This window comes from Theobroma umbraticum, unplaced genomic scaffold, assembly GCF_002168275.2.
Source record: "Theobroma umbraticum cultivar Fairchild unplaced genomic scaffold, ASM216827v3 scaffold_81.0, whole genome shotgun sequence".
Lineage (NCBI taxonomy): Eukaryota > Viridiplantae > Streptophyta > Magnoliopsida > Malvales > Malvaceae > Theobroma > Theobroma umbraticum.
In genome coordinates this window covers 2,371,731-2,386,529 of record NW_018397268.1, presented here as the reverse complement: position 1 = coordinate 2,386,529, position 14,799 = coordinate 2,371,731, and the positions used below count along the sequence as shown (strand labels likewise).

At 32.7% G+C, this 14,799-nt stretch overlaps 2 protein-coding genes across 2 annotated transcripts; one reads left to right on the top strand and one right to left on the bottom strand.

Moving 5' to 3' along the window:
• Nucleotides 1–1,045: 1,045 nt before the first annotated feature.
• Nucleotides 1,046–5,200, bottom strand: LOC110425501 (protein ACCELERATED CELL DEATH 6-like). Its single transcript, XM_089785057.1, has 5 exons — nt 4,839–5,200; nt 3,453–4,223; nt 2,657–2,896; nt 2,130–2,413; nt 1,046–1,797 (listed from the first exon to the last, which is right to left on the bottom strand). The coding sequence occupies exons 2-5, from the start codon at nt 4,147–4,149 to the stop codon at nt 1,243–1,245; spliced, it is 1,776 nt and encodes a 591-aa protein (XP_089641183.1). The 5' UTR covers nt 4,150–4,223; nt 4,839–5,200; the 3' UTR covers nt 1,046–1,242.
• A 6,672-nt stretch (nt 5,201–11,872) lies between these two features.
• Nucleotides 11,873–14,700, top strand: LOC110425602 (transcription factor bHLH168-like). The gene is made up of 3 exons (XM_089785115.1): nt 11,873–12,022; nt 14,205–14,528; nt 14,629–14,700. Exons 1-3 carry the CDS (start codon nt 11,873–11,875, stop codon nt 14,698–14,700), a joined length of 546 nt encoding a protein of 181 aa, XP_089641241.1.
• The last annotated feature ends 99 nt before the right edge of the window (nt 14,701–14,799 follow it).

Sequence of the window (14,799 nt, the reverse complement as noted above, 5' to 3'; positions counted from 1 at the left end):
TGACCAGGCAAGGTAATCAAGTAATTATCATGTTCATTTACCACCTCAATGTTAGTGGAAAGATCAACAAATATGGTTACGATTGTTTCCAATTAAAGAAAATGGTTTGTGAGTTTTAAAACCAAGGATCCCAGGTTGGATATGTTGCCTTTAAAGCTTGATAGCTACTATATTTTGCTTGATTTCCATCCTTATTAGGTTTTGATCTCATAATTAAATTTGTAATTGTTTGACTTAGATGTGAATCTGAAATAATTAGATTGTTACTATTTAGAGCAAATTGGATTTTATTCCTAAATAGATAAAGAAACTTCCTTACATATCTTAGTATATATCAATGTTTAAAAGAAATGTAGCACTAGCAAGATAATTACTAATGAAATTAGATATGCTAATTACAAAGAAATAAAGAAAATGTGAAGGCTTGAAAATTATTACTACCTGTGGACTGATAATTGGCACCCTACTGGCTCTTCTAGAATTTGCTAAGGTTTTGCTGCTTTATATTGAAAACTGGTTGGAACTGGTGGGAAAGATTAAGTCTGCTCTATTCAAAGAGTCATCTTTTCATATTCAAACATCCCAGAGACAATAAATTATGGCTACCTTCAGAATCCAGAAATTTTAAAATAAGGCATACTTGGGAGGGATTGATCAGGGATAAGTTTCCAAAAAGTATACAATATTCCTCAGCATTTCCTTTATTTCTTGGCTATCTGGTTTGGACATCCTTAGCACTTTTCAGATGGTACAATTGATCACCTGGAAGGGAAAACTTTCATTTTCTGCCATTCTGCCAAGAATTGCTTGGACTAGTTACATTTTGTTAACATATGAAGGGGAGGAAATCTAGAAAACATTTCTGTTACTATTCATCTAAGAGCTGTCATTTGTAATAAATTTGTAGCAGATATAAGAGTATGCTTTGGGAGGGAGATGACCAATGTAGCAGATTAATAGAGATTTCTTAGTGCTTAGGGGATAGATATGAGAATCTTACCTAGACGATATTCTCTGCCTTCCTTTTGGCTTGGATGCCTTTGTTTTGTACTTTGTTCCTCTGATGCATAGCAGGCTCATTAAAAAATTTTCAGATATACTTACAAACCCATGAGAGTTCAACAAACTTTGAGTTTTTTCTCTTTAAATCTTGAAACATAAATAAGAATTGTATATATAGAACTTCTTACACCTTCTCATCATCTTTAATCCCTCAATGGTCATTGCCAATTGAGTATAGGGTTAAGTGTCCATAAGTGCACCCGTCAGGTAATATATATAAAGCAATAAGAAAGGGCAACATAGGGTAGTGACCGCAATAGCAAGCCATAAGCAATGGGACAACACAGCATATGTGCCTGTTATGAATGCAACCACCATTGCAGCCATGGCATTGATGGTTAGTTTCAAGGCAAGTTTAAACAGTGAAACAAGCATAGTCTTGTCAGTTTCGTGTGCCATAAACATGTGGATGAACACAGCAGAGCTAGAAAGCATCAAGGCAACCGCATCTGAAATAACAAAGACTTTGAATGCCAAATCTTTTGTTAGGATTGCATGGCCTTGTTCAGGGTCATTTTCATCACTTTTATAGCCACCAGGCAAGGTGAAACCAGCTGCAAAGGTGACTGTTGCAATGAGAGTGGCTACCACCAAATGAGCCTCTCTTGCATCTCTGATAACAGCTATCATGTCATTTTCAGCTCTGCTGCGCCCTTCTCCCCTGCTCTCTTCTCTGTCCACGATCCGCTGACCAGATTTAGTCCCCATAGTTTCCAAAGCTTTTTTGGATTTTTTCTGTGACATTTTGTTTTGATTTTCAAAGGGAGTGTGAGATATAATGAGACCAAAAGACCACTTAATATTATACTTAAGAATTAAACCATAAGAGTACTTGTATTTAAAACTTTAATCCAAGATATGCCTAATATTATATAATTAAATTCATCTGACGTTTATTATTCAATATGATCATACGAGTATACATGAATTGAATTGAGTTGAGTTGGGTTTTTCTTATTTAAAATTGACACGCGAATTCTAATACCGAAAATCGAATAATTAGTTAAAATTAATTAACTTGGCAAATCTTAATTAATTAGAATATTAACCAGGTAAATATGCCTTACCTGATTTCCCCAAAGGCCTTCTTGGGATAAAATAACATCTAGAGGATTAAGATTTCTGTTGTTAAATGCATGCCTATCAACTTTGGGGTGACCAATGAAATATTTCAAGTAGTTGTAGGAAGTGACATGCTGGTGGAGAGGTGTGTTCCCATCTTTATCCTTCTCATTTATAAGATTGCTCAAGGATGTATCATCTAAGATTGTGTAGACTGCAAATTTGTTCTCACTCGCAACTGCATAGTGAAGAACATTCCTTCCTCTGGCATCAACCTGCTCCCAACAACCTGAAGAAATCTTTGAAAATAAATGATTTGAGTATCATCTCATAAGAATGAATTGTTGAGATTCAAATGCTTTGAAAAAAAGAAAAGAAAGAAAATTGTAGGAAATTGGGTCCCGCTACGTATATATATGATCTTGAGCTACACAATGAGAGATAGCTTGAAGAGAAATTATGTACTGATCTGTGTCTAGTTAGACTGTGCCCGGAACTAAAACATTGGGACTAATTAAAGAAGAAAATTAACCTGGGCAACGAGATATAAGTTCCTCCATGGTGTATCTTTGGCCATTTTGAGCTGCAAGATGAAGGGGTGTCTTCTCCTCAGTTTTGTTGGCAATGTAGGCTGCAGATGTATCAGCTTCTAACAATATTTTCACAATGGGAAGACAACCAGATTGTGCTGCATAATGAAGTGGAACCCATCCTTGTTTATCAGCTTTTGTGGCCAGAAATCTCATTTTGCCTACTATTTTCCTTGTCATTTCTACAAGAAAAATAAGCAAAACCAACAAAAAATCACTAATGAATTAATTATGCACAAATATGATTTATTGTTTTCTCTAAAATTAACTAAAAAAAATTACAAAGAGGAATGTAAAAATATGCTGTCAGAAGTTTATATATTTTAAAGATTATTTATTTGTAATTTTTAACTTCTACATGTAATTTCATAAAAAGTATATTGATGTGATTGTCGTAAATCATGAAATAATGTTATTTTAGTTTAAAAAAATTATTAATTTTTTCTATTTCTTTTTAAGGATTATGTATAAGATAATAATCTTTAGTTTAAAGGTAAGATCTTCCTCGATACAGAGGATTTTGCTTGGACATATGAACTTTGATGATGAGAATGGAAATTGATTTACTTCAAAACAAAAGGTGTGAATATATCCTGAAAATTAAACCTGTTTTGCCTTTTAAGTTGCTGGTTCTGCTGAACAGAGTTGAAAGGAAATAAAATATGCCAAATGTGCAGGGTATTTGATAGGTAGTTGGGCTGCATCTGATCTACCCTTGTTGCCAAACAAGTACTTTACCTTCATCTTTGCAAAGAACTGCTGCATGGAGGGCTGTTCTCTCACCAGGGCCTTGAAAAGCTGGTGATTTGCATGCTTCCAGTATCTGGTCCACAGCAATGGAAAACCCTTTTTCAGCAGCTAAGTAAAGTGGAGTCTCACCACAATCATTGGCCCCATATGAAAATTCACCATCTCTTTTTACCAATTCCTTCACCACTTCAAGATGACCATACCGGACAGCTTCATGCAAGGCAGTGTCCTTCACTTTGTTCACCATCCTCAGCATCAGCCTGGCAGCTTCTTGATCTTCCTGGTGAATTCTTTCATTTTCATCAGCAATAATTTTCACTATATCTTCATGTCCATGCCTAGCTGCCATGTGCAAAAGGGTTTCATCTTTGGCATTGGGCTGATATAAAAGATCCGGGCAGATTCGAAGAACATCTTTCACGAAGTTGACTGAGTCTGTTTCCGAGGGATCTAAGCGAAGAACTTCCCTTTTAACATGAAGGTAATAGTAAGATGGATAGGAGGAAAATCTGCATCTTGATGTTATGTGGATGTGGAGGATTGTGTTCTTATCAATTGGTGTCACCAATTGGTTGAGTGGATTTGGATGTTGCTTGAAAGCATCAATCTCCCCTCTTGCTGCCTTGTAATATAGAGAAGAATCCATGATTTCCATGGTGTCTTGTTGGTTAGCAAGACCTTCCATGTCTGTTTAGATCCTGGTCCTAGATTCGAAAATAGTTGATCCTTGTTTGCTTTCGGAAAAAGAAGAATAATACACTGTGTCCAACACCACATGACATATGGGCAGTAGTTAAATTATTTTATCTCAAAAAGAAGAGATTTAGATCCTGCTTTTTAGTAGAAAATACATACATTTAATATCGAATCAAATGTTTTAATTCTTAATTTTTAAGTTAATCTAAAGTCAACAACATATTCATTTGTAGTGGAAAACATTGGGTTGAAATAATTTTAAGTTAATATATATTAAAGAAAAAAATGATACATCTACTACTATATAAAATAATTCAAAATAAGAACTATTTCTTATTTTTTTTGAGCACAAAATAAAATTTATTTCACAAAAGATTTATAAAAGACTACCACATAAGGTAGTGAGGCAGCTCCTTACAACTTACAAAAATCCAATAGGCTGCAGAATATGGAAGAATCAGGAGGCAAGCCACTGGTCGCCTATGAGATCAAACCCAATCTGGAGCAATCCCATACCAACCAATGAAGAACGTCCAGTAACAAAAGCCCCACCACAATAAACATCTTGGGACCCCAAAAAGGACTACAACCTAGATAAGTAATGGTAGAAGCAGCTCCACAAACATAAAAAACAAGAACCGAAAATGCAACCTAGGGAATAAATTTAGGAGAGCTTACTCTGTATCAATTGCCAACCCATGTTCGATACCATCACTGGTCTCCAGTAGATCTGGGGCCCTTCGGATTGTCCCTTTAGCCAAATTGTCAGCCGCTCTATTTCCTTCCCTTGGCGTATGACAGATTTAGTGAATCACTACGGGGCGTCATTTGGATTTTTGATCCACTTCACGACATCTAGAGAATCACTCTCAATGACAAGTGAGAAACTCTCAACCCAGACCGAGGAGGCAAAGGTAATGAAAGCTTCGCGGATTGCTAGAAGTTCTGCAAGACTTGAGTCCCCAATGCTAATATTTTTTGAAAATCTGGCCAGCACTACTCCATTTTCACTCCTTAGAATGCCTTCAATGCCTGCATCCCCTGTACTGCCATTGACCGCACCCGTGAACATTGAATTTAAGAGTCCTTCCAACTGGTCTTTTCCAATTAATGGCAACTCTCTTCTTGGGTCCATTTGTCTGGGTAGTAGGACAACTTGGGTGTCTGTGCACATCCAAAATCGATCCATGCTAGGAGGGCCGATTAGCATTTGCTCATCATGCCATTCGCAAGTGAACAAGGTTCCATACCTGCTTGCTATCCCAGCCTGCATTTTGAAATGCAACATCATTTCAAGAAAACCATATGGTCCGAGAGATGGCGAAAGGGCTCAACGTCCAAATTCTTTTATCTCCATTATTGAGGCATGAAGGATTCCATTTCACCATCAGTTCTTTTATCCCTCTAGGCATGACCCAAGTAACTCTCCAACCTCTACACCATGAATACCAAAAGGTTCAAACTTTGTCACACATAACAAAAAGATTATTTAAGAATTATTTATTATTTGAGTTGATACCGAATTTCAAACTTGAAATTGAAATTGAATTTTTGGAGTTGAATTTAAGCGTAAGATTTAAATTTTAAGATCAAGTCTCGAAATTTTTATTATGTTAAGTTGATTTAACTTCGATGCTTTGATCAATTGAAAAAAATGAAAAAAACTTATGAATATTTTAAAAATAATTTATAAAATTATCAAATTAAATACTATTTTATCTTAACATAAGTCCATAACAATTATTGTATTTAATATAAAATATGACTATAATTTAATTAATTTAAAGAATGGGGTTGGCGACGGTGTAACAATCATTGTCTCAAACCTAACTTTTAGTGGCATTTTAGGGACTGAATACTCTTTTTATTGGGCCAGCATTGATGAAGTTGACCATCCCCATTTAAGAAATAAATGGTGGTTGGCAGTCATCCCAATGTCAATAAATGGTCTACAGCGAAATTTTTCAAAAACCAATCATGTGTTGTCACGTGAATTTAAACATCAAAATCAGGTGTCATCACGTGAATTTGATGAGATCATTGAAATTAGTTGTATAATAATTATTAAAATAACTTATTTCAAAATCACAAAATTAGATTAATTAAAATTTATTTATTTTAAAATAATTTAATGATAATATCTAAATTTGATCAATTCCATTAGTTCAAGCTCAATTTATCAATACCTTTAACGTAATTTCTTTCAAAAAAAAACCAAAGGGTTATTCTTTTATTTTAAAGAATTTTCAAAATTATGATTCCCTATTTGATAAAGAAAAATTGTTAATCTAATTTTTAAACATGAAATTCGTGTGCACAAGGGGTAATGCTTGTAAAAGCAAATTTTTATTGGTATTAAAAATAAATAATAACACAATAGCATTAAGAGTTTTCCTAAGCAATGCTTTTCTAATTAATGAATGATCTAAACGAGGTACATCTTCATTTAGTACCTTAAAACCATCACATTAATTTTCAACTAATGTAATAATATTTGTATAAATAGTTTCTTAAGTGCCTTATACTGTATTTAATGTTTTTAAATTTGTTAGCAAAGTCTTAGCTCAACAAGAATGTTTAATTGTTAGAGTTTTAAATTTTTATTTTGAAGAATTTTAGGTTTACTTCTTGAGAACGGTGTGAAATTTATGAAACAAGAAATAATTATTTATAAAAAATTATTCTTAATATTAATATAATTGTTTCCTACAATTATTGAAACTTTTTTTTTTTTTTTACATTTGGCCCTTTTAGCCTTAGGTATGATGGAAAAAATTAGAATTAGTTTGATTAAATTAAGAAGTATTAACTAACATAATAATTTTTGTACAAAAATAAATAATAACATAATAGCATTGCTTTAGTAATTAATATATGAGCTAAACGAGGCATATCTTCATTTAATACATTGAAATTATCACATTAATGGTCAATTAATGTATTTAATGCAATAATATTTGTATAAATAGTTCCTTTAAGTGCTTTATAGTGTGTTTAATGTAATTACATTTGTTAGCAAGGCCTTAGCTCACAAGAGATATTTAACCGTTATGGTTTAAATTTTTCGTTTTAGAGATTGTCAAGTTCCCATCTTGAGAACAATGTGAAATTTATGAAACGAGAGGGAATCATTAGTCAAAAAAATTCTTAATATTAATATAATTGGCGATGCCTAGGTCGTAGCAGCTAAATGTATTTACGTATTGGTTCTTTTTAGCCGCAGGCAGGATGAAAACAATTGGAGTTTGTTGGACTTTGTTTCCTACAATTATTTAATTTGGACAACCTAGTTAGCTAGAAATGAGAATATTCTTAAACAACAACCATTGAATTTAGAACAGATTATAACATATGAAATACACGTGTTTGGTTGTTTCAAATAAAATTCCCTGATTTCTTGATAACTCTATTACATAGAGTTATCTTGTCATATTTAATGTGTTTAAAGGGTTAAGTCTTCGAGTTTTAGGCGTAGTTTAAGTTGTTTTAGTTACTTTTTTTAATTAAATAAGTGCTTGTCGAGTAAATTAAATTTTAGTTAATTTAGTTCATTTATGTGTTAAAATATTTAATTGTAGTTGCTATTGATTTAATCCATTGTTTTGAAGGACCATGAATGAAATTAAGGGGCTGAACTAGCAGTGAATTGTGCAATGGGTGGATTGGTGCATATGTGTGATGAACATGTTGTGATTTTCTAAGCGTAATTCGAGTTATGGGTGCCTAATCGTTGTGATTTTTAGATCACCGGAAAGCTAAGCAAAAGACCTACAACTTTTGTGTTGATCAGTTTGACTAGTTCCAATTAGATCATGGCCAAAATCACACGGGAAGTGACTCAACTATAGTAGGGGAAAGCATTGAAGCTGAAGGAGCAAGGAATGAAACAGCAAGCACGACGCTACAACTCCAGGCTCCCAGAGTTGTAGTGTTGTCCAGGTCAAGCAACAAGCACTCCAGGCAGAATCCGTGGCACCATGGCACCGCCACACAAGATAAGGAGATTTTAGTAGAAGAAAAGGGGATATTAGCAACTTTTAGCAGAAGAAAAGAGGAGGCTTTCTGCAAAATGAAAAAAAAAAAAAGGAATCAAGGATTTTAGGGTTTTTAATCATTTATGTCAGCTTATTTTCTCTCGTTAGTTTTATCTTTCTCTATTTACCTTTACTTTTTTGTAGAAATGAATTATTTTTTGAAAATACTAAATTTAGTTATAAATATGTCGGAATAAATTTTTCTATTGAGGATTATGAAAAATGCTAGTATGTAGATCGGATATGAGGATTGGTTGTAAATACTCTTTATAAATTTATGTATGTTTATTCAATTCTGTATTTATTTCCTCTTTTGTTGATTGATCACCAACAAGATAAGATTGGGTGTTTAAATGATGCTTGACAAAGATAATCTAAATAGACCTAGAATTAGATAATGTGTGTTCATTCATTTCAAGAGTTGAGTAGGTGATAAATTGATAGGGTAGACATACACCTATTAATCACACATAGTCTATTACTAGGACTTAGTCTGAAGGTACTTCGTTTGATTTATTTCTTCATAGACATATAGGGGAAAATTGAGTTAGATAATTCTATGATATGTCAACAAGGAATCGTATAAATTAGTGAATCTTAGACTAGCATGGATTTCTATAAAGAGTAGTTCACTAACCAATCTATTATCCAATTGTAGTGTTAGCTGAAACCACATTCTTAGGCTTTAATCCATTAATTATTTATTAAATTTTACTTGCAATCCTTAGTTTAACTATAGATAGTCAAGTTTAAATTTTATTGTAATTCTTAAATCTTGATTTGCTTGGATTAAATTGGTTTGTTTTAATGTTTGTATTTAGCAACAATTATTGAACCAACTCCTTTGGGAAACGATACTCTCTTATCACTATATTACTTGGTAACTATGTGCACTTGCATGATTTTTTTAAATTGAGAGAATCTTAAAATAAATTTGTTGGTAATTTAGCAAGCAACATTTCCAACTTTGAAGAGAATAACTTTTCCCTTTCAAGAAATGAGAATATTCTCAAACAATAGTCACTGAATTTAGAATAGATTATAACATAAGAAGTACATGTGTTTGGTTGTTTCAAGCTAAATTCCTTGATTTCCAACTTTGAAGAGAATAAGTCTTTTCCCCTTAAAGATTTTTGCTATTAATTTACCCAAGAACAAAAAAAAAAGAGGACAAAATTAGCAAGAAATTATTTATATGCCGATGTATGTCTTCAATGTTTTTCTTAGGTTGAGATGTAGTTAAGTAACTTATGACAACATAAGATCTCTGTAACATGGACACCATAAGATCTCTATGACATTCTACCCACTCAATTATTGAAAGCTCTTTACTTATAAAGGAGAGAGATCTATTGAGGATAGGGATCTTTACACTTATCTGGATCTATCTTGACCATATATCTCTTATGGGATCCCATATCAGTGAAGATCTAGCTCTGTTTAATACCACTTGTCACGGACTTATGTTTTTAACCCAAAAAACATGCCTATCGAGTGAAAGAAGGGTCATATTTATGTACCCAAGACCTACTATATCTCTCACTGATGTAAGATCAGTGACAGGAAGTACATTTTCATTTAATACTTTAAAATCATCGCATTAATTGTCAATTAATGTAATAATATTTGTATAAATAGTTTCTTAAGAGCCTTAGTGTATTTATGTAATTATATTTATTAGCAAAGTCTTAGCTCAAGATGAATATTTAACTGTTAGAGTTTAAAATTTTCATTAAAAGAATTTTAAGTTCATGTCTCAAGAACGGTGTGAAATTCATGAAACAAGAGAGAATTATTTATAGAAAAATATTCTTAATATTAATATAATTGTTTCCAACTTGACCTAAAAGTGAGAGATATAAACGGGCAAGGTACTCCCTATTTTTGAGATACTCAATCTAAAACCGTTTAGCTGTCAGAATATCCAAACTCTATCAAAACCCACATAAAATTACAAAACATTTTTCAAAACCAAATCCTAATAGTAAAGAAGTATCCATTAATTATTCGAATCCATTAAATACCTATTTAAGTTGGCAAAATTGACAAACTTAGAGTGTTTCTCATTCTTTTGTGAGTTCAATCAATACTAATAATGAAATTTTACATATTTAAGTTTGCACCGTTATTCAACTAATATAAATTAATATTACATTTACTAGTTTGAAAAACGATAGGTTGGATGAGATAGTAAAACTTAAGTTAAGGAAGATAAAAGGTTCAATCTCACAAAATTTAAAATTTTTGTAACATTATATATAATTGGGTTTGAGTTTAGGGTATCATAAAGGTGATACCTGAAACTGTGTCAAGTTTTAAAAGCCTTATCCTAATCCAATGAATAACCGAATATAAAGTATCCTAATCTTATATTATCAGATTGGATACCTGCAGGTACCCATATAACAATAACTCATTTACATTCCTATGGGTCATATATCCCAGCATGGCTGTGTTGCGCATTGTACCTAAAATAACAAGAAAATAATCGGATTTGCACTAGAAAAATCAGCTCCCATGTGCACTACATACCCAGAAGCTAATCAGCATCCGGTGGAAACCATTAGGAATCAGCCCTCGGGGGTTACAAAGAAAGCCAGGCAGAGCTGTGCAATCGTCCAATAAAAACACAACATCCATTACCCAAGCTTAATAATCCAAGCTTGACGGTTGTTATCTTCTTTAAGAAGAATGAGAATCAAGGTTCAAATTGTCACACCTTTCTGTGCTTCCTCATATCATATAGGTTAAAAAGAAACTATTAAACGTGAAGATGCTTTTCCAAACGTGACTTGAATTCCATAATCCTAACAAATAGTCATTGCTTGCTTCGCCCTATCCCATCGACGTTTAACAAAAGCGGTTGGGCATGCTTGCTTGAATCTATCCCATTGACCTCCATGCAAGAAAACAGGCAGCCTTTGCTTTCTTTTGCCACCTAATTAAAATTAGTGGCAGACAACTTTTCGTTTATCTTTTTGTTATCTATAGATATATATTCAAGCTAATGATTAATGTAAACTCTAGCTTGCAAAGCCGATTCTGTTTTGAAATTTCGCAGGCACTCAATTCTCCATTTCGGCGCATCACATGGAGGGAAAACGCGCTGCAGCTTCTTTACAGTCATTTCATAACTTGAGGTAAGCATATGGCATAGTAGCAATTATTCCTTAATTAAGGTTTAACTCGAAGTAAGTATGTACGAGGTTGAATTAGTTTCTTAATTATAACTTAAGGTTCATCACAGTCTTGTCATGAGCTCATTATCCGGAAGAAATGAATTGAATTTGATGGAAAGCGGACGAAGATGGAACATGAGAAATCTCTTATCCAGGCTCTTTTTCCCCTCAGCCGACTAAGGTAACTTGGTCATCTCTCTTTCCTATCAGATTATGCTCATAATTATTTGGAATCCTAACCATTGATGTCCTTAACTTTGCTTTAACATGAAATGAATATGGATTTTGCGTTAACTATATGGATATATGCATGGATTATTGTAGATGTCGACTTCGGACATGGTGGAGCTAGCCACCACATATGTAAAACATTAGCAAAGACAGCTGGAGGAACTCAAGCAAAGGAAGATGCAATTGGAAGGGGAGAGTGAAGCACTTAGTAAATTGACAAGCGAAACGATATCCCCCAGTTCTAAATATAATAGATTCTAATCCGAATATGAGGTTGGACATGAAGTTAATTTCAGGGTTGGACATGAAGTTTACACTATCTGACATTATCAGTCTCATTGAGGAAGAAGGAGCTACAGTTATAGGTGTTACATATAATAATGCAGGGACTATGAACATCCTTTCAATTCATTGTAAGGTAAAAAAACCGAAGGTCTCAGCATACATTCCCCCCCCTTCCTCTCTATATCACATCCGATCCATGAATGTTACCCCATGGATAGTAATAAAATGAACTTTTGAATGCTATGTCGACTTCATTGCTCAGCTACATAGCTTAACCCTATGCAAATAGAGTGGTACAAGGTAAATTAGGGCTTCTTTAATTACAAAAGCAACTTTAATTTATGCTTCTTTAATTATAGTTTGGCTTAGAGAAAAAAAAAAAAGTCGCAGCAGCTGAATGTATTGCACATATTGGCCCCTTTTAGCCGCAGGTAGGATGAAAAAAATTGGAGTTTGTTGGACTTTGTTTCCTGCAATTATTTAATAAACCCAACCTAGTTAGCTAAAAATGAGAATGTTCTCAAACAACATACTAGATCATACAACGTATGTAACACACGTGTTTGGTTTTTGCAAGTAAAATCCCCTGTTTTCCAAATTTAAAGGGAATAATTCTTTTCCCCTTTAAATTTCCACTATTAATTTACATACGAAATAAAAAGGTAAAGTTAACAAGAGATTATTTATATGTGGGTGTATGTCTTCGCTGTTGTCCTCAAGTTGAGATGTAAAGTAATGTCACATAAAGTCTATAGTTGAGTAACATATAACGGTATACTTAAATCGATATTTATGCAATCATTGTTAGTAGAGATCAATGTAATTTACTTTTCCAAAAAATAAAAATGCAATGAAGACGAATTGGAGGATATGTAATTGAAAATGGTACACATGAGTTTTGAAGGATATATATAAAACATGGGTTTGTTTCATAAATGATATTATTAAATTATTAAAAAATTATATTTATAAGGTTATTTTAAAATTAAAGTTAAGTAAAACACAAAATATTTATTATATTATAATAATCTTTTTTAAAAAAAATTACAACAATCTTGAGTTGATAATAAAAAGTATGAAATATGCATTGACAATATTAATAATAATGACACTAATATTTTATATATATAAAAAATCAACAATAACAATTTTAGAATAAGTGTATACTATTGTGACATTTAATGCTTTTTTGTTTTTGTTTTTGTGGGTTCTACTTGAATAAGTGTATACAATGTTTACAACAATTCTAAGAATTGAAGTCCATGAAGTGAAAGGTTACTCAAAAAAACTAGATAATTTAAAATGCAAAAATTATTTCATGCTTAATTAATTCAACGTGAAAGCTACGTTGCGTATCAAACAAGTCTTTGACTTTCAAAAGTACTTGGTTTTCATATTTCAAAGAAATTAAATTTTATTTTAATTCAATTTTTAGTTGAATAAAAGGTATATTAAAGGCTTATTTGTAACAATATGAAGATGAGATCATTAATTTTTTTATGCAAAAAAATCATTAAATTGAAATAGTCGAATTACAACTTACTCCCTCCGTAGAAATGGGACGGAATAATAAGAGATAAAAAGAATAATATCTTTTAATAAAAACGAAAATATTAATCAAAATTATGGTTTAGAATTGGATTTGGACTAAACTTCGTAATATAATCGCATTCCTTCTGGAAATGCTTATTTCGTGTATTGCATGGGATAAAAATTCGAAGTATACAGTTCAGGGCAGTAGTCAATTAATTTACAGGAACATTGAGAAGAAAGTGATGCTGATCTGCCGTCGTAGAAAAATATAGGTCTTGAAGATGATGAAAGTATTCATTACATAATATTTAATTCCAATTAATATGTTATTTTATTACTACATATATATGTTATTCCAGTCTTTTTCTTCTGGCGATTCCCCTAAAAGGAAAACAAAAACACTGTCGGAGTGCTAAAATTTTCCCTATATAAACATAAATCATTCGCTTCATTTGGACGTAACTTATTCTTTGAGTTGAATCAGAGACCTAGAAGAAAATACAAAGTCTTTGCATAGCAAACCTCTTACCTCGGAATCAACAATGCAGCGATGTTTGATCGAAAGGGAACGGAGGTCGAACATGAATAATCTCTACTCGAAGCTCTTTTCTCTCCTTCCTCCTCAACCCACAAAGGTTGTTTACGCACTCCAACATCTCTCTGTTTATCCTTTTTGTTGTCTCTTTCTCTCTTGATTTTAACTTATCCTACATCTCAGAATTTATTTGTTTATTTGTTTGCTTGATTTTGCTTCAATTTGGAATACATGGATTGTCTTGTAGATGTCAATACTTGGCAACTTGGAGCTGGCTACCGTACATATAAAAGAATTGCAAAGACAAGTAGAGGAACTCAAGCGAAGGAAGATGCAACTAGAAGAGGAGAGTCAAGCATTGAATAGAGCAAAGAGTGAAACGATAACCCCAGTTCTAAATATAATAGAATCCCATTCTGTTATGCAAGTAAACTTGGTTATAGGGTCGGATATGAAATTTATATTGGGTGAAGTTATCAGCATCATTGAGGAGGAAGGAGCTGAAGTTGCGGGTGCTACATATAATCATGCAGGGAAAGTGAATAGGAACATTCTTTCGATTCACTGTGAGGTAAAATTTATTATACATCTGAGAAATTATTGACGTGATTTACTTATGTACTTAATTTTTAAGCGAATCTGATTTTCATTTTCATTGATCTTTCATACAGACTGCCTGTTCTAATATTGGCTTTAAGAGTTCCAAAGTGCTAGAAAGATTGAAGACTCTGATTAAAGAGTGAATATAATCCCTTGGACATTTTCTGCTAAGAAAATAGATTAAAATCTCTTGTTTTGTATGTGCCAATGTGGTTTACTTATAGGTTCAACTGTTACATCTG